This window comes from Anopheles darlingi, chromosome 2 (genome assembly GCF_943734745.1).
Source record: "Anopheles darlingi chromosome 2, idAnoDarlMG_H_01, whole genome shotgun sequence".
NCBI lineage: Eukaryota > Metazoa > Arthropoda > Insecta > Diptera > Culicidae > Anopheles > Anopheles darlingi.
In genome coordinates, this window is record NC_064874.1 from 91,391,054 (window position 1) to 91,414,231 (window position 23,178).

Genomic DNA, 23,178 nt, shown 5'->3' on the forward strand with positions numbered 1-23,178 from the left:
ATGTTTCGGCAGAATGGAATCCGTAAATGAAATAAAGACGCGCCAGGGAGCTGATGAAAATCTGATAATCTAAAAGATCGATATCGCAGATCGAAAACCGTCGATCATAGGCTCTAAACCTTCAGCGTAAATGATCAACCACATCACGCCAGTACGCCAAAAAAGGCTGTACTGGTCACCCTGGGAAGGTCTTTAAAGATCGCGTCATGTACGCGAGAACGCTGCCAATCAGCCATTGGTCATGTTGGACGTTATGCCCAAGTACGGTTGAGATCATTGGATCATTGGCGTTTACCTTACAGTATCTTCGCTTTTCATTTTTGCTGCCACCATGGTTTACCCATTTTTTTCCCATGTTGCGAGCCGTTTGCGCCACATGCGACGTGATGAAATTCTCACCCTCCGCTGCAAAACCCCCTTCCGCGGCCCACCACCGCACCTCATGCTTGCCACTTCCAACGGCGTTCCACCAAGATTCGTCTTTGAAGATGCTGCTTACCTACAAAGGTAGATAAAGAGAAAGAGAGAGAGAGAAAGAGTACGGGTTAGAGAGGTATAGGTGACGCTAGAGGAAATCGTTAGAAAAAAAAAACACATCTCCACACATTAGCTTCGGTGTAAAAGGTTGTGTACACGGTGTGCGCACGCGGTGTAACAACATAACGTGAACGAGTTCGTCGTCGTCGTCGCCGCCTTTCGCCCCGAAACCGGCTGTCGCGGCTGTTGAGCAAACAATCAAAAGTACAGCTACTCAAACACACACACAGCAACCAAGCATCAAGCGCGCGCTCTCTTCATCGTCATCATCATCATCATCATCTTCATCTTCTGAGCATCGTCATCAAGGTTTCGAGGCGCGTGGTGCTGGTGGCGGTGGCACCGATCGATCGAAGCCGCCAGCATGATGATGACAAGCGAGCGCCCAAAGTCAGCCGATAATCGATTTGATCTATTAAACTAAGCAATAAAGAAGCCCGCGTGGCTATCCGCTATCGCTATGCACACGGCGTGAGCAAGGTCCCATGTGTGATAGAACATACCCTCGCACACTGGTTCGCTCGCTTGGCACAGTCCCCAATTGATGATGGTCAATTATTTCGTTGGAAGGAAATAACGAGCCTCGAGGCCGAAGACACCCCCTGGGGAGAGCGGAGATAGCGGACACACACACACACACACACACACACAGACAGTGGTCGCGATGACCGAAACGACGTCCGGGGGTCCATCAATCTTCACTACTTTATCCCTCCACAAGGGACCAACGGCAGAAGACTGTTATCGTTGGGCCCTTAAGGTACGGAACAGCCCTTGCGTCACTTAGCCAGCTCCAACCACCACCGTTTACCGTGGTGGATTGAATTGGATTACCGAGTCGATGATCAACACCGCGGAGCAGGTTGCCCGGTGATGGTAACGTCCATCTTGGGCAGCTCTCTCTCTCTCTGTGTTGGCACACACAGAGGCAATTGGTGTTGACGCGCGCGCACGTCCGCTAACGAATGGCGATGACGATGGACCTTAATTCCGATCGGACTTTTTCTTTAAGAACTCATCGAGCAAAGGTCTGTTCAGACCGATCGGTCCACCGATGGTCACGTGGTGGCTGATGATGAGTACGACAACCTCGACACACACACACACACCCCGCGTCTTGTTACTAGGCGCAAGGTCTGAGAAAAGGCTACAAAAAGGCTTAATCGATTTTCGGTGATCATCGCGTGGCAATGAACTGCAATCGATGGTGGACGCTGACCACATTACGCTGACGGCCTTGCCCGTGCCACCCTTTTGGACCAAAATTACCTCTCCGCTTGCCGTGGATGGAGTAGAAATTAAATGAAGACCCCAACGCTCGTTTTGGAGCGTTCGGTTCGGCCTCCAGAGGAATTCGTTAGGCACCTTCCATCGGAAGGTCCATCGGTCAGACCAGAGCAGACCTGTTCTGTGGCCACCGCCCCATCGTCACGGTTGTTGGAACAGAGAATGGAAAGTTGGTCTTAGTTTCCATTCCGTGCGTCGTCGTCGTCGTTCGAGGTCTCAGCCTTTTTGTCTAAGTCACAACATCGGTGGACAACCCCTCGGCCGTGCCGAACGCGTCAACGACCCCTTGTGGTAGCGGTCCGCAGCTGCGGGGCAACCAAAAAACCATCGAATCACTCCTCAATCGGATGGAGGAATCAAAACTCCAAATTGTAAATTACAGGTCGGTGCGCTGTGTGCCTCACCTGTGCGCCACACTGGGAACGTGAGGGTCCATGACCTATGGTGGCGGCGGCGGCGAGGAGAACGATTTCGATTCTTATCGCTTCTTATGCGGTGCGAGAATTTTGCATACCGACGTGGAGCGCTGCCGAGAGTTTCCTTCCACCAGGAAAACTGTAGCGTAAGAACCTGGCCAAGACCTGTCTATTCCCATTAATCGTACCACCGAATCGGATTACGGAGCAACGATGGAGCGGGAGTGAGAGAGAGAGAGAGAGAGAGAGAATTAAGACAAAGCAGTAGCACCACCACCGCTACGGCCAGGAAGTGACTATATCTCGGGCGTTCCACGCGACTGCAAGTGGACGCTACAGGCGTCACGGTACGCTGAGGATGGCTCACGAGAGATTCCTCGCGCCGCCGCCGCCGCCGGTCAGTCCGACACGCTCCGAGACTAATTTGCGAAAATAAAGGAAAACAGACTGAGATGAAAGGGGACGGAAAGGCACCAGAACCCGGGGTGGATGATGGTGGCAACGGAAGCGAGGCGGCACTCCGGCCTAGCGTTGGCGCGAAGGTTAAGGACTAGAGCGGGCGCGCGCTCGCGCGTCGTTGGACCAGTGTCTTCGCCTCATCGAGAACTCGCGACGCGCCAGGCGCAAGACGGATCAAAGGTTCATTCGCTTGCGGGACGAAAAAGGTGTGTGTAACGAACCGAAATGGAATAAACACCCCTGTCCATTGGCCCCTGGCCAGATGACTGATCCAGATTCGGAGGTGCCGTCGATGGGATCGGTCGCCGGACCGATCGACACGCGATCACGCGCGTGCTAAGTGAGGTAAGTGCGAAGTCAACAACCTGTACTGTACTAGTCGCGCGTATCAGCGTGTGGATGATCTGTGCTGCTGCTGGTGCTGCTGCTGCTGTTATGCCGTAGGTAGCATCGCAGTAGCAGGTCTCTTGTATTTAGGACACACATCGAGTCCATGGTCCATCGATGGATGACATGTATTGAAGAGCGTAGCGCGCGTAAAGTGCGTAGAGAGGCATAGAGAATAACCGCTAGGCTAGGAAGCAGGTCACTGACATCGATGACCTGACCCTAGGGGTCTCCTTTTCCCTCACCCCCTCCCCCCAGGAGAGATGAGCCCTCGACAATGCGGCTAATTGGCTGCAGAAGTTGGAGGATGTTGGACGATGTAACTCGCTACCGGTCAAATCAAGTCAAGTCAAGTCAAGTCAAGAAGTGTGTTGGCGCAAGGGCGTACATAACATAACATACCGTGCCATATAATTACGCGCGCAACAAACACTATCGCAGTCCGGTACGGGTGGGCCCTTTCTGGTTGCAATCATCAGACAGTGATGTCTGTATGTGCGGCGACGCACATCGAGTTTTATTGCACCCTGCATCATCATTAGCTCCTTCAGCTTGACTACCGGGCAAATCATGCCCGGAGATGGAGTGGCGCTACCTATTTTAATGTCTTCGGTTTTACGATTCCACAGTCTTATCCTGCAGAAAGAACCGGGCAAGCCGTTGTAAACAACGATGTTCGTAATCTTAGACCAAAAGTCTAGGACACAGTTACTGGTGGCAGAAACCTTCCTAACTGGAGAATTACACAGTAAGTCATTCCAGTTACGCCTAAGCCTAGCGACTTGGTGGGCTCACTAATGAAATGAATGCCTGCTGCAGTGTCTCGCATGTGTTGACAAGCGACATGAAAGCTCGATAACAGGCCTAAGCTTAGGCGCCTCCCTTGGTGGTAACTTCTCACGGAACACGTCGGACAACGGGGGCGCGCGGCATCGCATTTCGTTTGCAACTGATTGATGATGGTTTCGCGGTAAATGCAGACAAATCGCCTAAGAACGCTTTTGGCTGGCAGCTTGTTTAATGCTTGGCTGCACTCCGCAGCGCTCGGCAGTTCTTTTTCTCACCATTTTTTTTTTTCTTGTGTTCGTTGTTTGTTTGTCATAATATGTGGTTATGTGGCAAAGGGGAGACCAGCAGGCAGACCACACACCACCACCACGACGGGCTCGACACGGAACAGCAGTTCGCGCACTGCGAACACTAATGGTCCCGTGGGGGCCTTTGCCTTCGGTGGGGCCGGGCCTTGCCCAAAGAAGGTTTGCGTTTGCTCGCTCGCTGGTGAATTTCCGCGGTCTCATGGCCGGTTGCGGTGTGTGTGTGTGTGTGTCACTGCAATGCAGCATAAGTGCAGTAGCACCAGCAGTAGCAGTCTGCAACCAAGCCATCGAGAGCACAGTAGTCCCACTTGAGGACCGGACCGTTTCGAGCGAACGATCCCGGAAACTTTAAAACTAACCATTCTACTATTCCGCACGGTTAGTGGCGTTGGTTGGATCTTGGGCGCCGAAACGGCCAAAGGTGTCTGACGAGGTGGTTTGCCTAGCGAAATGACTTTTTGGGATGTGAGTAGAGGGACACATCGTTGTTAACATTGTGAGCCATTTCGAAACGGCAACGGCACTTCTGTAGCTCGCGCGCTACACTTTGGAATTACTTCTTTATTACATTTCGGGATGAGGCAAGCGCGACCAGATGAGGCAACTTTTATCGTCGTCATCCGTGACCGTGCATTAAACGAAACGAGAAGAAAGAGGTCCTCTTGCTGCTGCCGCTGCTGTTGCAGCAGGACGTTTTATGGCATTCAGAAGAATGCTGAAACTTTCCCTCGGAACTTTGTTGCCTCCGATGCCGCCTCGGCGCGGAAGCAAGATTGTCCTACTAAGTGATTCTTTATTGAAAATAGAAAATCCATCAGGAAGAGACGGAAAGGACTTGTTGGTTCACAAGGAATGTATGTGTGTGTAAGTCAAATACACCGATACGGGGCACAATCCGAATTTAATTTCATTTGAAACCCTTTAGAGCTTTACTTGTGGTCGATCTGGGAAATATTTTATGACGGAACGTCATGCAGGACAATTTGTATTGATTTCGGCTCGAGCCTTCATCAAAAAGTAATTTGTAATCTAGATTCAATTCATCAAGGGAAGCGAAATGAAATGAATGATTCTTATTCTTAGTCTCGTTTATTCCAATTCCCAGAAGACGGTGAAGTAAAGGAACACAAGTCCGTTTTATTTTTAAAATGAAGAATAATTTTCATATAATCAAAACAAAATAATTGAATAGAAAGGTATTGACGAGCCTAGCAGTAACCTTCGTTTACATGAATTTTATGAGGAACTTATAAGATAACCAAACCGATGTAAACTGTAAGATAAATATAGAGGGAAATCACTTCTTAGCTCAAGACCAGTGCAATAGAAACCAGATACATGAATCATGATGACATATAAGACGTAGAACTTGGTATCAACATGCCTTAAGGCCTCTCAGCATCACGCAGCATCACGGTAGCGAGCTAATGACCGGGGGCAAAAAATAGAAGAAAAAAAACGGAACATGAAAACATATAAATCCACCTCTCAAGGTCGTCTCAGCAAAAGGAAATTGATCCCACAGGATCACGCAATCACGCACCAGCGATCCAGCGGCCAGCGGAATGCAGCGCAGTCTCAACCGTAATTTGTTACCGTAATCAACAACCAAACGGCTTCCAGGGGTAACATAAAAACCAGATCACGAGTTTGATCATCTGGCCCGAGCCTGGACAGCTGTTACACTCGGTCCGGCCGGTTCCCCACCAGGCGGAGTGGGAATCAATCAATTCGAAAATGCCCCGAGCCCCATTCCACCGAAGCGGCATGGTAGAGGGGACCTTAATTACCGACCAAGAACGCCCGGCACTCGGTTGCAGTTGTTGTTTAACCGCGGAATTTTAATAGCAAATCAAAATATTTATAGCAAGGATGCGCGACGACGACAACCACCGTGGCGACGACGACGTCTAGGAGGAGGAAGCTAGAGTGAAGACGGTGTTCATCCTTCCCTCTGGCCCCTCTGGCGCTGGCACGTAATGAAGGCAAATCGAGACGGAATGAAACATTCCGCCCATAGGACCGGGAGGGGGGGTAGCGTGGTTGCGATCGCGGCCATCGCGGAGCGACCGATTGCGCCACACAATGCAAACAACTTGTCCTTCCTCAACCTCTTTCCCTGGAGATTCCAGACGACTTCGTCCGGCGAACCAACAGAACGTGAGCTCGAAATTATAGTCCCGCGATGGTCCGCGGGCCGTCGTCCGATGGTTCCACTCCGAAAGTCTTTCTTGCCCGGGACTTGTGCACCATTGCATTCACTCGGCGCTTCTTCGTCAGCTCCCGTACCCGGGGTGGTGGTGGTGCAGTTGAGAAGAATTCAATTGCACTCGAACGCGTAAGTGATACTGCGGTCCACGGACCCCGCAAGGCGTATATGCTGCTGCACTACTGTGCTGGAAGATGACAATTTTCTCACCATCACCCTTATGCGCTACTCGAGTCCTATTGTGTGTGTATGTATGTGTCCATGTGTATGTTGGCCATGTGGAGTGCCAAGGTTTTGTGCTTTGCCGAGAACCGTATCATGTTGCGCCATCATCATCGGCATCTGGTCTATGGGCCGTCTACACGAGAACACGAGGATGCCTCTTGTTTATGCTCGCGTTCACCGCCACACCACCACGCGAACCTTATTTATGTCGTCTCTCATTTTGTAATTCAATTTAATTTAATTTAATTTAATATCCTGGCCGAGAGCGCCCAGCGGTGCAACGTCTCCTGCCTTGCAGGAGCAGCATAACAGTTCCCCAAGCTCACCATCGGTGATGCGCTGCATGGTAACAGCGCGGAAGATGATACCAAGGAAACGATCACGCCTCAACGCAAGAAGCATAGACAGGCAGAGAGAGTGCAAACGAACGAGTATAATGTCCTTCCACTTTAAGAAACCAATTTGCACGCGTTCACTGTTCCAGACAAGAGGCCGGCCGCTTATCAGACACGAAGAACGGTTCCAGTTGCAGCAGCCGGTGAACGAGGAGAAGCCTTGGGCGAGTTTTTACCACGATATTCGATATAGTTGCGAGTGATTTTGCAACAAACTTAATAGCCTGCTTTTCCGGCTGAGAAAACTTTGACCCCCACCCACCCACCCAACGAACTCGTTTCTCTTCCTCGAGAAACAGCTTTCCAAACGGCTGCATCGCGAACACCAAAGGGTGCGCACTCGATACGTACATTGATTAGTTCCGGATCGTCCGGATCGATCTCGGGAGTGTTGACGAGGTTAAGTAGCCACTTTTCACCGACGCATGGACGCATAAAATGAGTTAAAAAATGGCGGTCTGCTCGCCATATTTATTTACTAGTTTTTTTTTTGTTGTTCGGTCGCTTTCCAAGCCAAGCCAGCTCGTGCCAAGTGCAACAGGCTCGCTGCTTGGTCTCCCCGGATACGGCTGCGGCTGGTTCCCGTGCAGTCGTGCAGCTTAAAGTTCACAATTTACGGCCTTGGCTGGGAGCAGTAGGTTGGTAGTGGCCGGTTCCTCCGGAGTGTGTGCTGCCGCGGGATGTGGCAGGATGGCATTCAGCAGCCGATCCGCCGGGCACACACACACACACTCTAATGATACGAAAATTAAGCCGAAGTGCCCGAAGAGTGCTCCGTGTTTCATGTTTGCCACCAGAACACCAGAAGCTCGGGGCTGGTTGGGTGTGAAACAATATTACGCTGATTATCCTTTCGCCTCCCCACTTTACCGGTTGACCGGCAGCCGGTCCTCCTTTGGGTTGAGTCGTTACTGGCCGCAGGAAATGAACGTATAAATTATGCCAATATCACGACGAGACACAACGATACGATGCGAGCGACGATAGCTTGCGCGCACGGTGCATGGTTTTGTCTCTGTGCGGCAGGAAAGGATGCTGCCAAGAGTCGAATAGAGCCGTAAACCACGACAATGGCGACGACGAACACGACAGCAAATGGTACGGCGGATAAATAGGCGAAGGGAATCCACCAAGGTGCGGTTCAATTGCGTTTTAAAAAGCATCCGATGGGGCAATTCAACCCCATCGGAGTAGATAAAACACACTGTTCGAAGCCAACGTGTTGCTGCTTGGTTTGCGGTTCAGCTGGATATCGTTTCTCATCTCTGGGCTCTAATTAAGCATTCTTTTTTTCTTTTTTATGGGGTATACTATGGGGATGATCTTCATATTCGTACCCAAAGTGCAACAATGTTGGTAAGCACTTATTAAAACCATCGAATGAATGACTATCTAGCAGCAATTTACAACTCTTGATCCAGTTTTCGATCGTGCAAGGACATTGCAAAGATAAGTCCGAATCATGAAGTTCACCAAGTAAAGATCAATGTGTCCTTCTTTAAAAGACACAGCGTTATGCAGTAGCAAATATCCCAGTTTGTTAGGATGCTGGATAGCGTCCTGGCAGGAAGTAAGAAGATAATCGTTGATCTTAAACCATTATAAACCTTAAACAAAATTAAAAATAAGTCGTTGGTCGTTGAATTTAAGAATATACAACAGGACAAGTCAAGCGACGTAGCTGAAACCTAACCCTCTCCACTTTAACATTTCCCAAAAAAATAGAGAGGAATACAATCTACTCCCGTATACAGTTACGTCAGCTTCGTCTCCCCTCCTCCCTTTCCTGCTACTGGCAAAATAATTTCACCTACGCGACTTTTCATCCAGCGCTGCTATCCAGCCACCTCCCACATCAAGACATCCACAGGTTGAGTCGAAAAATCTCCATATTTTCCCGGCATGGCATGAAATAACCTTTCGCCTTGCCATCGCTCAGGCATTGTGTGCATCCAAGTAGCGGAAGAATGTGCCCCGCCCCGGTGCAGGATCGGGGAAATATTTTTCCACATATTCCTTTCATCAACATACCATACCGCCACCACCACCACCATCACGACTGACAGGGCGAAGAAGCTTTCGTCGGAAGCCTTCTTGTGCCACCGTAGAAGAGGTATATGGTTTCTGGAAAGCCGTCGCCACCGACGTGCGTAAATTGCCATTCCTGGCCCCCCTCTGGCCCGCTTGAATTCTCTTCTTGACTTCGTGTGCGCTTGCATTCCCCCGTCCCGGTTGCTACCCTAACCCCATCACACGCCAATGGTAACCACGGTGACAGCGGAAAACTCTATTGGTTTCGCGTATCGCATCAGCTCCAAAGCCGATGCCTGGGAATAGAGAAACCGGGGGGGGAAGTAGATAGAAAACCGGGGGGGAAGTAGATAGAAAACCGGGGGGATGTGTGGAAGGCGAGGCGACATTCTGTTATTATTATTATCATCATTGTCGTCCCCGTTGCCGTTTGTTGGTGGCGGCATCGTTGCTACACAGCGCCGATACGCGATTAAAACGTATCGTCAAGTCATGCCACAAATACTTCATTTTGTATTCATGACTCTCCGACTCACAGCGAGGCAGCGCGACGGCAGCGATTCCGAAAAAGGTTCGTTCGTCCCACTTTCGTTCTACGCGATGGTGTGCCAGCTCGATAGACTACCGAACACCAAGCCCTAGGCTCGGCCCTCACCCCGGACTGGCTGTAAAAGCATTCAACTATCCATCCACACAACACATACATACACGAAAAATGACTACATTTTCCTAGGCAGCTAAAGCTTCACTCTCGCTATCTCTCTCTCTCTCTCTGTCTTTCATGTTTTTTCTGTCTGTCTGGTTGCCTCAGCCCACCACCTACACCACACCGGATGCCTTCAGGTGGCGCCGGGTATCGATTAAACGAATTTCGGAATTCGGAAGCATTCCAAAGCATCGCTAAGGATAAAGGAGGGTGGGTTCTTCGATTCAGTCGCTAGACTATACCATTCCATATCCCTAGCAACCGACTCTTGAACGCCTATAAACGTCCTCTACGTCTGCTGCGGGCAGCAGGATCGAAATCGGATGTTTTTTTTTTTTTGCATAAAAGCCTGCTTCAAAACTACCTCTCAAAAGTCCAGTGGCTATGTCCTAGTTGGCCCTACGACTTTTCCATCGTGACGGCAGCAGAACACAGAAGGCCTTTCCTATCGAAAACTTGCTGCTTGTCAAATTCAAATTAGAAAAAAAAATCTGTGTGGACGAAAAACACATTTGGATGAACTTTTATCCTTCACATCTTTGGCCTAGGATAGCGTGGCGTTCACGGTTCTGTTTGCATGGAGCGACATTTTGAAAGAAAACATTTGCAACTCGAGCATTTAGACGGCGCTTTTTCGAGTGGAAACTCGAGAGAGAAAGAGAGACACACACACACACAGACAGACACACACACTCGGCGGAAACGCTTCAATGGTCCGTTCACAAAAGCACACCAGAGCATGGGCCCTAATGTGTCTGTGAGCAAAACTTTGCACCACCAACCACTTCATTTCGAATGTCCTGAACGCAAAATTGCACTCCTTTGCAGTTATCTCCTCCTCCTCCTACCGCTGCTTCTACTGTTCTCTGGTCCTCCCCCCCAAAAAACCGCTTCGTCTTCACAGCCTTCGACGGATATGAAGAGGAAAAAACTGAGCAAAAGAAGGACCCAGTACGGAAGTGCCATGGACAGGAATAGCACCAGGAAGCTCACCACCAGAGCCAAACGGATAAACTGCAGCGAACATTCCCAAAGCGCTGGGTGACGTTGGGCGCTGTTTGAAGAGGAAGAGCCAGCGCCAGCGACAACCCGGGAAACATACAGCACAGAGCGCGCATTTTGTGCTTCGTCCCCTGAATAGCGAGAAGTTCTTCAATTCCCTCCCGGTAGTCCCAAGACAATTCCCCTGTTCGCCGGGATGCAAGTTCCTTCATTCGCCTTATCTCCTGCCCCACCTCCTCCAGCAGTCCATGCCCAGCAGCTTTTCTCATTTCATTAACTTAAGCCTCCCGGTTCTGATGCTGTATAGATGGTGCTGCTTCCAGGGTGCTCGCAGGACATCTGGAAACACTCAAGGACAACGTGGCGAGTGCGAAGAGAAGCGGCGAATGACGACGATGATGATGATGATGCTCTCTGGATGATGGAATTGGACGTCTTGTGTGCTCGCAGCATTCACGAGGAGCACCAGCAACAGCAGGAACAAGGATTCATTCGCGAAGTTAAAGCATTCTTTGGCTACGGGCTTTAAGCAAAACACGAATGTCTTTAAGTGACCGTGGCAGGGCGGGTGGTCATTATGTGCATTCCGCGAAGGGCGAACCAATTGCCAATACGGCGAACGCGAAATCGGACATGAAATTGCCAGCTAGCCAGCAGTGTCGTCATTGCGATTCCAAACCAGCAACGGCAGCTTGTTAGCGAACACTGTGGCAGTTGGCAGATTGCGAATTAATTGGATTCACACTGGCCTAGCTGCCATTTAATGATCGCCCCGTTGTTGTGTTTCATCTGTTGGCTTTATTTGCACAACCGGCGCGGCACCAATCGATCGCGTCCCGTCTTGTGCAAAAGGATCTCATTAAGAGACGACGCCGAAAAGTGCATTAAAGTGTGACACTGCAGAGAAAAACAAACAAACAACATCGCTAGCAAGAAAGTGCGAGCACACAAAACGACGAAGACGCGCGCGCGTTGCAGACGAACGCAAATCCGTTGATGCAATAAACAAATTTACAAAACCTCCGTGGATTAAGGTTGGCAGACCAGAGTATGAGCAGAGAGAGGAAAAAGGGAGTAGAGATTGATCGTGTGATGTGGAATGGATAACTCTCCGCTTCGCATAACTAAGACGACGACGACGGCGACCATAACGAAACAGTCTGAGCGCGGAAAGCGATAAAATAACGATCGAAAAGTTTACGTTTACAAACCCCGGTTGGTGCACCGCGCCCCAACTCCGATTCCTCTGGCCGGTCTCTACCAAGCAGCCCAAGCGACTTGTCGACGTCTTCATTGCAGCTCTCTCTCTCCACGTCTGGTGGGTGCTGGCAGCTACTTAACGAACGAGCCAGCCAGCCGGCCAGCCAGCTAACAAGTCACCCCAAACCGACTTCTGACTTGGAAAAACCTTCCGACTTTATCTTCGGCGGAAAACAAACTGCGAACCAGCGGATGGACCGAGGGAAATGCTGCAACACGGAGACTCTGGTCTGGTGTGGTGCAACGTGCGGCACGCGGTCATGTTACTTTCACTGGAACACCGCGGTTTGCAACAGTTTGCAACGCTTGCCAGCCAGTCTGGGCCACAAAACTTCCGCCCCAAACATGGGTTGGGGAGAGATGTTGAGAAAGGGAGAGTTTGAAGTGCTCTCACCCCCCACTAGTGGGTTGAAAATATTTTAAAGATTTTTGAAGAAACAACGTCTCGTTATCGTCGCCATTACGAAACTCGAGAATGCAACAGGCAAATGCCGACGGGTGTAGGGGGGGTTCTCGTGCCCCCTCCTCTACCGGCTATCTCGCCGGAAGTACTCACGGTAAACTGTTTTGCGGTGAATTTACATCGCCGTCCGCGGCCGCCACCACCACCGTTTCAGCGATCGGTCGCCGGAAGCTTACGGCACCAGCGTGACGCGAAAGAAACTCGCCGACGATGCCGCGCGGTTAGAAGGAGGGGGGGGGGGGGCGAACGAGAACCGAGGGGGGGCGTTGGCCATGCGCGAAGTGTTTTACGGGCTCCGTTCCGTTAGCTCGAGATTCGCCAATTCGATTTAACACATCGCTAGATTAGTTTTTGGTTCAATGGTGGCGAGGGAAGAGAAGGCTGGGCAGCAATTTTTTTTTACTTCAAAATCATTACTTGGCCTTTTACTTGGCCTAGAGTTGGATGTAACTCTAACTGTTCCAGATCTTAGTGGCTGATATCATTGTTACAGTTTGTACGATCAATATTTTCTTTTACACAGTTATTTTAAAAATAGTTAAATTATTAATTTTACTATAAATATACTACATGAAAACGTAGTTATCAATATTTAGCATAAAATTGAATAGTTTAGCTTTTTCTTTGTTTAGGTTCGTTATTTGAATGTTAATTATCATCTTCTATTTTCTAGTATCCAAAGTTTGGTGATGATGTTTCGTTTTATGATTTTTAACTATAATTTAAAGCTTCATTTCATTTAATTTAACAAATGAAATGGTTTTTTTCTGTTTGGTTATCCTTTTTTCTTTCATTTTTATATCTTTGATTAATGTTTCCTTAATGTTTTCAGTATTTTGGAACATGCATTGGAAGAGATCCATAACATCCAACTTAAATTGTCATTAGACCAGCATTGCAAACATCAGCCCCACTAATTAAAGAACGATCTAGGCCAGAACCGTTTGTAGTGCTCCGGATCCGGTCGGTACAGAACCTCGAACGAACCAATCAACCCGCGGTGCCACTACCGCCATCCGCCATCGCCGTCCGTCCGTCAGTCCTACCTAGCTGTTTTCAACAAATTTCCCACGTAAACCAACGACACCGGAGAGCTAATGAAGCTGAAATGCTCACGCTGGATCACCTGCCCAAAATGCCAAACCAGCCGAGGCCAATTTGCTTGCTGTGACGTCCACCGTCCACGTTGGTGATCGGTGCATAGTTCCTGGTTTCCGGGATGCCCCCTCCCTCACCTTTTCCCTCCCTGCTCCAGCCAATCGAATCAATTGAATCCCAAGCGGGAAAATCGATGCCCAAAGTAGAGATTTCCCTCGGCCCTCGGCACTACCTCACCACCACCACTTGGTAGACGACTTCTCGATTTGACCTTTTCTGTTTTCGAGTGATCGGAACGATCGGTTCGGGGAAAAAAACGGAAAAACAAAACGAAAACCTTCCCCAACAGAGAATTAAGGCGATTTGCAATCTTTCAACAGCTCAACTCAGTGTGTGTGTGTGTGGAGGAGGTTGCATGATTGTGCCTGTCCCGGGCGAGCGAAGACTGTGTGCCAGCCGCAGATGTCAGCAACGATTAACCGCGATTTGACAATTGACGCCGGACGTTGGACGCTAGGGACGTCAAACGAAAAGAAACGACCTGTTTTGCACAACCACCTCCCGCAACCAAGGTATCTGCTGACTGTCTCACTGGTTCCCTTTTTATTCATGGGAATGCCGCTTGGCGAAGGTATAAAAACGCCGAGTCGGAAGAAGAAGAAAACTTCAGTTTTGTGGTTTTGCTCATCGGTCGGAAGTGATTCGCCAGAAAACGGATTCGCTTTGGCCAATGGCATTCACCGATTTGCGATTTCACCATCGGATCTCGCTGAAGGAATTCAAATTCGGCGCGACCTCCGGAAGGCGCTAGTTGAGAGTGTTTGTTCCCATCCCCTCCCGAGGAATAGGAAAATCAAATAAATTTTCCTCCCGCTCCCGATTTATGCCATAATCGAACGCGCCGCGATGTCACATAACTTAGAATTCGCAGATGCTGCGATAAGGGTAGGATGGTGCCTTCTTGCTGGCATCCTCCTGGCAGCTGGCATGCTCTGGCATCCCGAATAGACGAATCTGAAATTCAAAAGTTCGCCTACAGCATAAACTACCTCCGGATTTTTCGGCGCCAGATTTCGGCAACTGGAGAAGGAGAAAGCATACCCTCAGGTGAAAAGGATAAAATTAAAGAAAAAAAGCGTCACAACAACAAGCGTCTGATCGAACGCGCCTCGCGCTGCAGCAATTCTCTCTGCGTCGGTGAAAGCACTTCATCCCCGGAAGGATCCCCCGTGTGTACGTGTATCCTGGACCTGGACATCCGAACTCGGCACCCTAGGAGGGTTTGTTTTTGTTTTTGTTTCTGACCACACGGTGGTCCGGCATAATCATACACTCCCCCTCATCTCTTGCTCACCGGAAGTGGTCAATAACGCGAACCCTCGCGAGAGAGCGTCAACCAAACCCTCGTGGTGGTCGTCGTCAGTGTGTTTGTGTGTGGTTTGCCAATAATCCGAAGGTGGGCTGGTGGGCGCACTAGCACCAGATGGTGGTACCCTCCGGGCGTCCCGGGGTTTTTGGTGGCCAAAAATGCACCAAAAATTGGAAAACCCCGAAGCCACCGCAACAAACACCGCATTCCGGTTGGTGGTTCGGGGTCGGGGCCTTTGCCAGGGGAGTAACAGTTTCAATGTTCGCTAGAGCACAAAACCCCGCCAAAGGGGTGGGAAAGGGTGCCGAGAAACGTGAGCATAACGTTGCGCCACACACACCACACAGACAGATAGGGTGGGGGAGGGGGGTGTGGGTGGTCCAGACCCCCGACCAGGGACGTAGCCGCAGCCGCAGCCGCAGACTGAACCGAGGCCCCGATAGAAAAGTATATGTTTGCTGCAGAGAGCATAACGAGCATGACAGACCGCGCCAGTAGCAGCCGCTGCAGCAGCAGCAAGATAGGCGTGAGTGATGGTGGTAGTGATGCTCCACCCCTCCTACCCCTCAATACTCCCCCTTGTGCACTTGTGAAAGTCAAAGTGGAACAGAGAGCGAAACACAGTCGAGCGAGTACGAGTGTGTGTGTGTGTGTGAGATAGAGGGAAAGTGAGACACATAAAATGCAGAAACATAGAGAAGCGAAAAAAAGCAGCATAAAAATCGCCCCGAACACGTCAGCCCGTTGAGCGCCAGTGAAAGGAAAATGGCCGAGCACGACCTGCAGTGGAGTTTGCCCCCCCTCCTCCGGCCTCCGTTTGATTGTGACCATCCATGTGACGGTCAAACTACTAACTAAGCGCGTGTGTATGTATATGTGTTTGGTGTGCCTGGAACGCAATTTCCGCATAGCGGCGCATAGCACTATGTTGTACCACTCCCCCCACGTGCTGGGGGGGCAATGCAATTCTGATGGGATCTGATCTGAGAGGCCGACGGCAATCAATCTCGCACACACAGACAGAGAGAGAGAGAGAGAGAGAGAGAGAGAGAGAGAGAGAGAGAGAGAGAGAGAGAGAGAGAGAGAGAGAGAGAGAGAGAGAGAGAGAGAGAGAGAGACCAACCAGGCCCCATTCACGTAGCACACAGCTGTTCTGTACCCGGGGGGAGAAACAGTTAAATCTCGAAGCCCCAGCTCGAAGCTCGCAAAAAAAAATGAACTGCTCCGCCTTCGGCCAAAAAAGTATTGCTTTTGGTGTGCGCGAAACTGTTCACTTCCGGTCGCGGTTTTGCGCGATTTGCTTTGTACCTTTTGCTTTTGTTTTGCACGGCACTACAATGGAGAACGGGGCGTGGGATTGCGCATCTCGCAGATCGCAGCATCTTTGGCGTGGCAATGAATTGGATTGTAGGTCAGCGGCAGCAGTTTGGAAGGGAATTTAAAAACAGGGGGAATTATGTAGAACATGAACAATCAGAGCAACAAAAGCAGTGATTTTGGTGTGCTACTTCATCTTGGATTGCTACATTTTACCAACGCCATAATGTTAAATTGACGGAGGAAATGATTTATCTAAAACATATTAGAAACAATCTGCGTTGGCTTTTGCTCAAATAATACCCAAATTGATTAACAATCAAATTCGATGCAAACAGTGCCTTGAGCGTGCGTTAAAATCGTTGACATTTCATATTCCAAAGTTCCATTTTCAACACCAACTGTCGATCAAGCGTCAATACCGGGAAAAGGGCGTTTGACGACACGACAAAACAAAACCGTCGCTGGATTGGGGCCACCCACAGCTCCCCAGCGGTCCACAGACGGTCCACATTTGGACCGATGCGGAATTCATATGCAATGCGTCAACGCGTTCGATTCACATTTAATGCGACAAGACAAGCTGCAAGCCGCCAGCCGCGGAGGCACATAGAATGGAACCCAAAGCTTCCGATTGGACTGTAGCAGTAAAAAAATAAAACACCCGCGCCACCCGCGCGTCGGGCGTTTCGATTTGACGGAAGCAAATCCTTTCGGAGCCGCTAAAATCCGCCAACAAGACGATATAAATGTATGCCTGACAGATGTGTTTTTTTTTCCAGATGCAGATTTTCATCGGATTGAGAATCCTGTTTGCGTGTTTGTGTTGCGGCAACCGGCACTGGGCGGTAGGGGCTTATTCTCATTATTCCATCGTTCCTGCTTACATACTCTGAGCGGTATTACCATTTCTGGCAGTCGATTTTATTAATAGCAACGCCGAAACAACATCGAAGGAACAGTGTTATTCGGTGAATGATGTCCACACTCTGCTGGTATACCGGTGCTAATCAATATGCCAGTCCGATGTCGATGTTGTTATGTCGATGCTCATGTTTCATTGGAGACAACAACAACGTAGCGCAGCTACACGTTGGCAATGGCCATGGAATGTTTGGTTTCGGCGATTTGCGGTTCAACCAATAGCCGTGGCCACACGGGGCGAAAACCCTAGCGCAAACGAAAAAATTAATGTCAAAACGGTTTCGCGTAACCCTTACACGCTGTCAAACTTTTATACGTCCGCGGACTTTTTCGCTGAACCCTTGACGCTATCGAACGCTTTATTTACGAAAATGTAGGTTCTTTTCGTATTGTTTTTGCATTTTTAATATAAATATAACAGCAACAGCAACAAAATCGTTAAAAACTGCAACATTTATTCGGAAATCAACTTCAGCGGCCAAAACACAGATGAAAACAATACGTTTGACATTTCGGCATAAATTTTCGGGGTTTTACCCCTGCCACACGAAGCGAAAACATTTTGGCATTAATGTGCAAATTTGCGCGCAAATTTTCGCCCCGTGTGGCCACGGCTAATGACAAGGTTTCTATTTTCACCATCGCCAGCCATCCATTTGGGACTGGAACTGTGTGACTGGAACTATGTTTCCACACTCTCATGCTCGGGCGCCTGTTTTTATGCTTCACATTCCGCTCGTGCGCTTGTCTTCCAATCGCGATAAGCACAGGAAAGTGTTTCCGGCGTTAGAGCTACGGCGTCGAATCGTTATCGTTCTGCCTGGCACTCGTTGCTCGTTGGCACCAGGACACCAGGAACATGGACAAACTCTATGTGTGCCTGTGTCAGATCAAGGATAATGTTAGAAAAGGACACAGCAGCAGAGCCCACACTTTGAGAACATCGAACGGAAATGGCATGATAATTCCGAAACGAAAGCATAAAACCGGAAACGCCCCGAAAATCTCAATCCTGGCGGGCTCTGGCACATGGAACGGCTATCCTTGGAACCACCACCCCTCTCCACCCTTGGCGTGAAAATACCAAACAAAAACTGCCAATAACATGGCAGGTTCGGGAAACAATTCCCAAAACCCGTCGAAGCCATCATACGGGGTGGGCGCATGGGACTACGGAATGGCTGGACCGGAAGTTGCACATAAGCCGAAGCCAAAAAGGCATCCGATGGCGCATCCGAGCGCGCTCTGCTTCACGGCCAACACGGCGACATGTTCACCGCATCGAGGCCAGTGCATGTTTATGCGGGTTGTGCCTGGCGCACACGGTGAATGGTGGTCGAAGGTGGACATCTAATGATGATAAAGGACCATCAGCTGGCGGCCCGGGCCAAGAGCCGAAAGGAGCCGTTCGGTGACCTAATTTGCCTTGCACTGTCCTACCATTCGGTCGTGCACCTTAATTAGGCGCATCGGCACGCGGCTCCTTTATCCGAAGCATAAACGCACGGAGCACTGGCAACGGCAGGCCAACCGCTCCCCGTGGTGGTGGTTGGCCACGGGCCAAATAGTGGTTGGTTGCCTACCCCATATGCTAGCACCAACGCTGATGCCGTCGGTTGGCGAACGGCCACTGGTCATCTTTCATTGTTTTGGGAAAATTAAGAAAACTCACAACACCTCCCGTTGGGCGCTACATAAACATCGAACATTCCAAAGGAACATTCCGGTGCTTGTGGCCCAAAGACCAAGGAGTCGTCACGCAACAGGGGTCTAACCTTTTTAGTGTGTTTGTGTGTGTGTTTTTTCTTTCGTATTCAAAGGCGCATTCCGATTTCCCTTTCCGTTGAAGGTCTCTTGCGGTTTTCGCGTTGAAGAGCGATCGTGATCATCGAGTTGTCGCATCGAGAATCGCACGACGGCACAACGTGGCACTCAAAACGTCAACTGCAGCTTGGTGCATCGCGTCGCTGGAATGGCAGAGCCAAAGCCGAAGGACAGCAGCCGTGCAGTGGCCGCGTGTGCTTGGGAACTGAACAACGATTCGATTGTGTAATGTCCGTGATGTCAAGGTGCGCTCCGGCACTTCGGTTGTGGTTTCGAGGAAGTTGCAGAACATCGAAGGTGCATTGGAATGCTATTGCCTGCAGCTAGTTCCCTCCGAAAATGTTATTCAACTCTCGCTTCTCAAATTATAATTTTCAGAATTTTCCCTTCATCATCGCGCGATCCGTATTGGTGTATCCGCGATCCGTATTGGAGCCCACGAATAGTAGGCGTCAGGAATTTTGACATTTAAAAGTCAATCTCTGCAGCCGACACATTCTGACAGGACTCTGACACGGGCGCGCGCTGTGTGATGGCGGTGTTCAGCTGCAGTGAAGAGGGATTAATTTTCCTCGCCCCGTCGTCAAGGGGTCTCGTTCCACGCGGATTCCTCGCCATCTTCCCGGGAGCCATAATTGGTGAACCGACTCCGAACCGACCGGACCCCCCGACGTGTGCAGGGACCGGAACGATTCCTGCCAATCACCGGCCACACGGGGATCGGTCCCCGGGTTGTGGTGAAGATAAGGAGTGAAAACGCAACAGGAGTCGTACCCGTGTGGCCTTCAACAGGTTTGGTTGATTGAAAATTGCCTTCCCAAATAATTGATGAGCCCTTCCTTTGAGTCTTGGAGCAACAGAGAGAGCGAGCAGTGGAGAGAGGGGAAAAGGACGACCAAAGAACGGCTGGCCCTTGTATGGAGACCACGAACCCCCTTGTGGTGGGGCCTTCACCGAAATGTTATGATTTCTTGACTGACCGTCGGACGCTGAGTCACGTGGCCTTCGAGTCGGTATTTCCGGTCGCTGACCGTTTTAATCGAAGCCGGGGATTAGGGGATTCCGCGGAGTGCCTTTTATTACCCCAGCGTTTGATTACTCACCGATTTGTGATCCAACATGTTTCGCTGCTGTTGCTGGAATATCTGGAAATACCTTCAAGGAAGAACTGGATTCGATGAGGGACGAGACGAGGAATTGAGTTTCTTGCCGACCTTTTGCTCGTCAATGTTTACTTTGATCATTTGCAATAGAAGTAGCACAGATGATGGACTACTAGATTCATCTGCAGTGTTACAACGTCGTCGCCACTATTTTTATGGACGATATATTCGTAGTTGGAAAAAGGTTGTAGAAGGAATGGTCATGTAATTCAAGAATCTGAACTTCTCTGCTACAAACGAGAATTTTAAATGCAAACCATGGACTATAGCTGATTCAAACACAAATAAAAGTGTCTCCACGATACTCCATAGTCTGCAAATTGGTCTGAAAATGTCGACATCGATGGATCATTGTATCCAGACAAAGGCTTCCCACAGCATCAGCACCCGAACCCGAAAAGGAAGGAAATCCTCATTCCGTTGAATACATCTTATCCCTTTAATGCTGATTACTTCGAGGTCAAACACGTGCGCCGGCCACAGCATGCCGCCCAGTTCGAACAGCGGAACGACTCCGGTCCGAGTTCCGGAATGTTTTCTGCTGTTGCGCGATCAACGCCTCTAGACTAGAGCTAATGGACGATCACTCGCTCTCCTTCTCTGTCTCTCTCTCACATTCATCTGACCGTCTCTCAGTGACCTGAATCCATGCTTTTCGCAATCTTTTCGGCTCCGGCCCATGCTCGATCGAGAGGGGTTCGTTTGACGCAACGCACAAGGCAATGAATCGCACCAGAAACCCGAAGTGAAGTCAATTGTGCGCCCAATTATGTCGCCCGGACTCTATTGCCGCATACACACAATTACAAGCCATTCACAATTACAAGGTGGCGAGTGTTTTTTTTTCTGTAGTGGCCAGACCTAAACCCCATTTGGTTTCCATCAGCGCACCAAAAAAAAACAAAAAACAAAACAGCTGGAGAGGAAAATGAAATCAAAAACGAAGATTGCGCGCGCCAAGCGATGCTCGGTTTTTGTACACCGTTAAAAGGCATAAAATCGAGGCCAACGCGCGCTCGCGCACGTTCATACAAACCCAGGAGTAGTGTGCCACAGAAACGCCACTTTCTTCGCATCCAAGGCAACGACGCGGCACCACTATAGTCACGCCGCCGCCGCCGCCGTCGGTACCAAACCAGAGATGTCGGTCATCGAGAGCCGCGATTGCTCAATCGCCTCCTCTTCCGTTGCTCAAACCCCCCCGCTCGAGGGAAGGAACTAGAATCAGGTCTGGAGTTGTGGAGCTGCTTCTGCTACGCAACGTTCTGACACAATGCCTGGCCACACGGCCGGCCAGCGGAAGCATACAATTGATAAGAAATTGCTCCACCATCGTTCCGGTCTTTCCGGTTCATCATCATTATCATCAACCGAGTAGCGCAACCGAGAGCGGCTATCGTATCCATCGTCGACTTTCCAGTGCTGATCGTATTCCGAGCATCAACCCACCCAGCGAGTGTGGGGGAGGCATTTTAGATCATTGGAACGAAGTCGGCTTCAATTCAACACGAACCGACGATCGACGATCGTAGGAGATCACTTCGCAGCGCAGCTCGCGCGCGCGCCCGCTCCCCCTTTGGGCGTTATGTGGGTTTGTGTTGGTTGGAGAAAACCGGATGACCTTGCACACTTTCTGACGCCCCTCTCCCCTCTCGTTCACCATCGTTCACCGCGGAAAACAACAACGACGTCGATGCGAACGTTCGCATCGATCCGGAGCCGTCGAGATCGAGATCGAGCCAATTCAATTAGCGTACCACAACGGCAGCAACCGGAGGACGATCGTCGATCGACATTCCTTTTCCATTCGTTGCCTTTAGCAACGCGTCGTCTATTGCGTCGTCTTGTGCGCGATGCGATCCAATCGTGCTTGGAACTGAAAAACGCGGGGCTTTTCCCATGGAAACTCTCTCGAAACGCACACCCCCACGAACGAATAGCCCAGCGCAAAGTGCGATCGATGATTGAGGCTTATGAATTTTAATGTTTATTTTCGTATCACTTCCTCGAATTGGCTTCCTTCTTTCGTGCTTCAGCGTTCTCAGCGGCTTCTGGCGTGCCAACAGCTGGCGACTCACTTTCTACTGGCGTTACGCAGCACACGCAAAGGTAGGGTGGGGGGGAAGCATAGTTTGAAGTAGCACTGGGTACCGGTAAATCCAGCTGTTCAAACCGTCAAGGGGAGAGTGTATTAGCCAACCGCGCGCGCGCGCGTTACAAAGTTTGGTGGTGGTCGTCCAAGGGTAGCCGTGGTCGAAAGGAACGTGCAACTCATGGAATCACGTCACATGGGTCTAGAGCTATAGAGTGTGCTGTGTAGAGTGGCCCACCTAACTAGTGGCCCTTAACAGGGCGTGCAGTGGCCGCATACAGGTACATGAGCTTTGTCAAACACAACCTCGAAAGTGGTGTTGTTACAATGTCTTGAGAAGTAGCCCGAATAATGACTCCAGGGGGCCTCCTAGAGCTAGCAACAGTGGAACTCATTAATTAGCTAGCGCACCAACAGCTTGACGAATGTTGTAAAGTGACGTGACTTCGACGTTATTACACCAACCATCCAATTGACCTGGAGACGACGTTCCAAATGGGTTGGCGCACGCAGTCGGACCACAATTCCCTTATCGCGCATGTTGTTCCGTACTGGAGGAACCTTCCAGAACAGCGCAGCCCGGTCCTCGGCTGTCTCCATATCATACGAGCAAACCTCATCGCAGCATCACAATTCTCTCGTTACGGGTGTGCAGTCGTCGGACCACGATACACGAGTTCCACTTTTTTCCGTTATCGAAAGTGCGTCAACGCTTATCAACCGTCTGGACAGGGGCTTCTGAGTCCAGTCACATGGTACACACCATAGCGTTATGCAAATGTGGTCGCCTTGCGCGATGTGGCGGGCCTTTCCGCCGACATGGTTCGCCGCGATCACGAACTACACGATCACCAATACAGGCGACAGCGACAAACGATAGGAAAAAAAACCGGATTCATTCAAATCCCTCGAACCTC

The 23,178-nt window shown here is 50.1% G+C and overlaps 2 protein-coding genes across 2 annotated transcripts in view; both read right to left on the reverse strand.

Annotated features, from left to right (window-relative positions):
* LOC125952879 (beta-1,4-glucuronyltransferase 1-like) overlaps positions 1-23,178 on the reverse strand; it is a 78,930-nt gene that overhangs the window by 50,768 nt on the left and 4,984 nt on the right. The window lies entirely within an intron of this gene.
* Positions 49-21,972, reverse strand: LOC125952905 (uncharacterized). The gene is made up of 2 exons (XM_049682667.1): positions 21,927-21,972; positions 49-499 (listed from the first exon to the last, which is right to left on the reverse strand). Exons 1-2 carry the CDS (start codon positions 21,963-21,965, stop codon positions 176-178), a joined length of 363 nt encoding a protein of 120 aa, XP_049538624.1. The 5' UTR covers positions 21,966-21,972; the 3' UTR covers positions 49-175.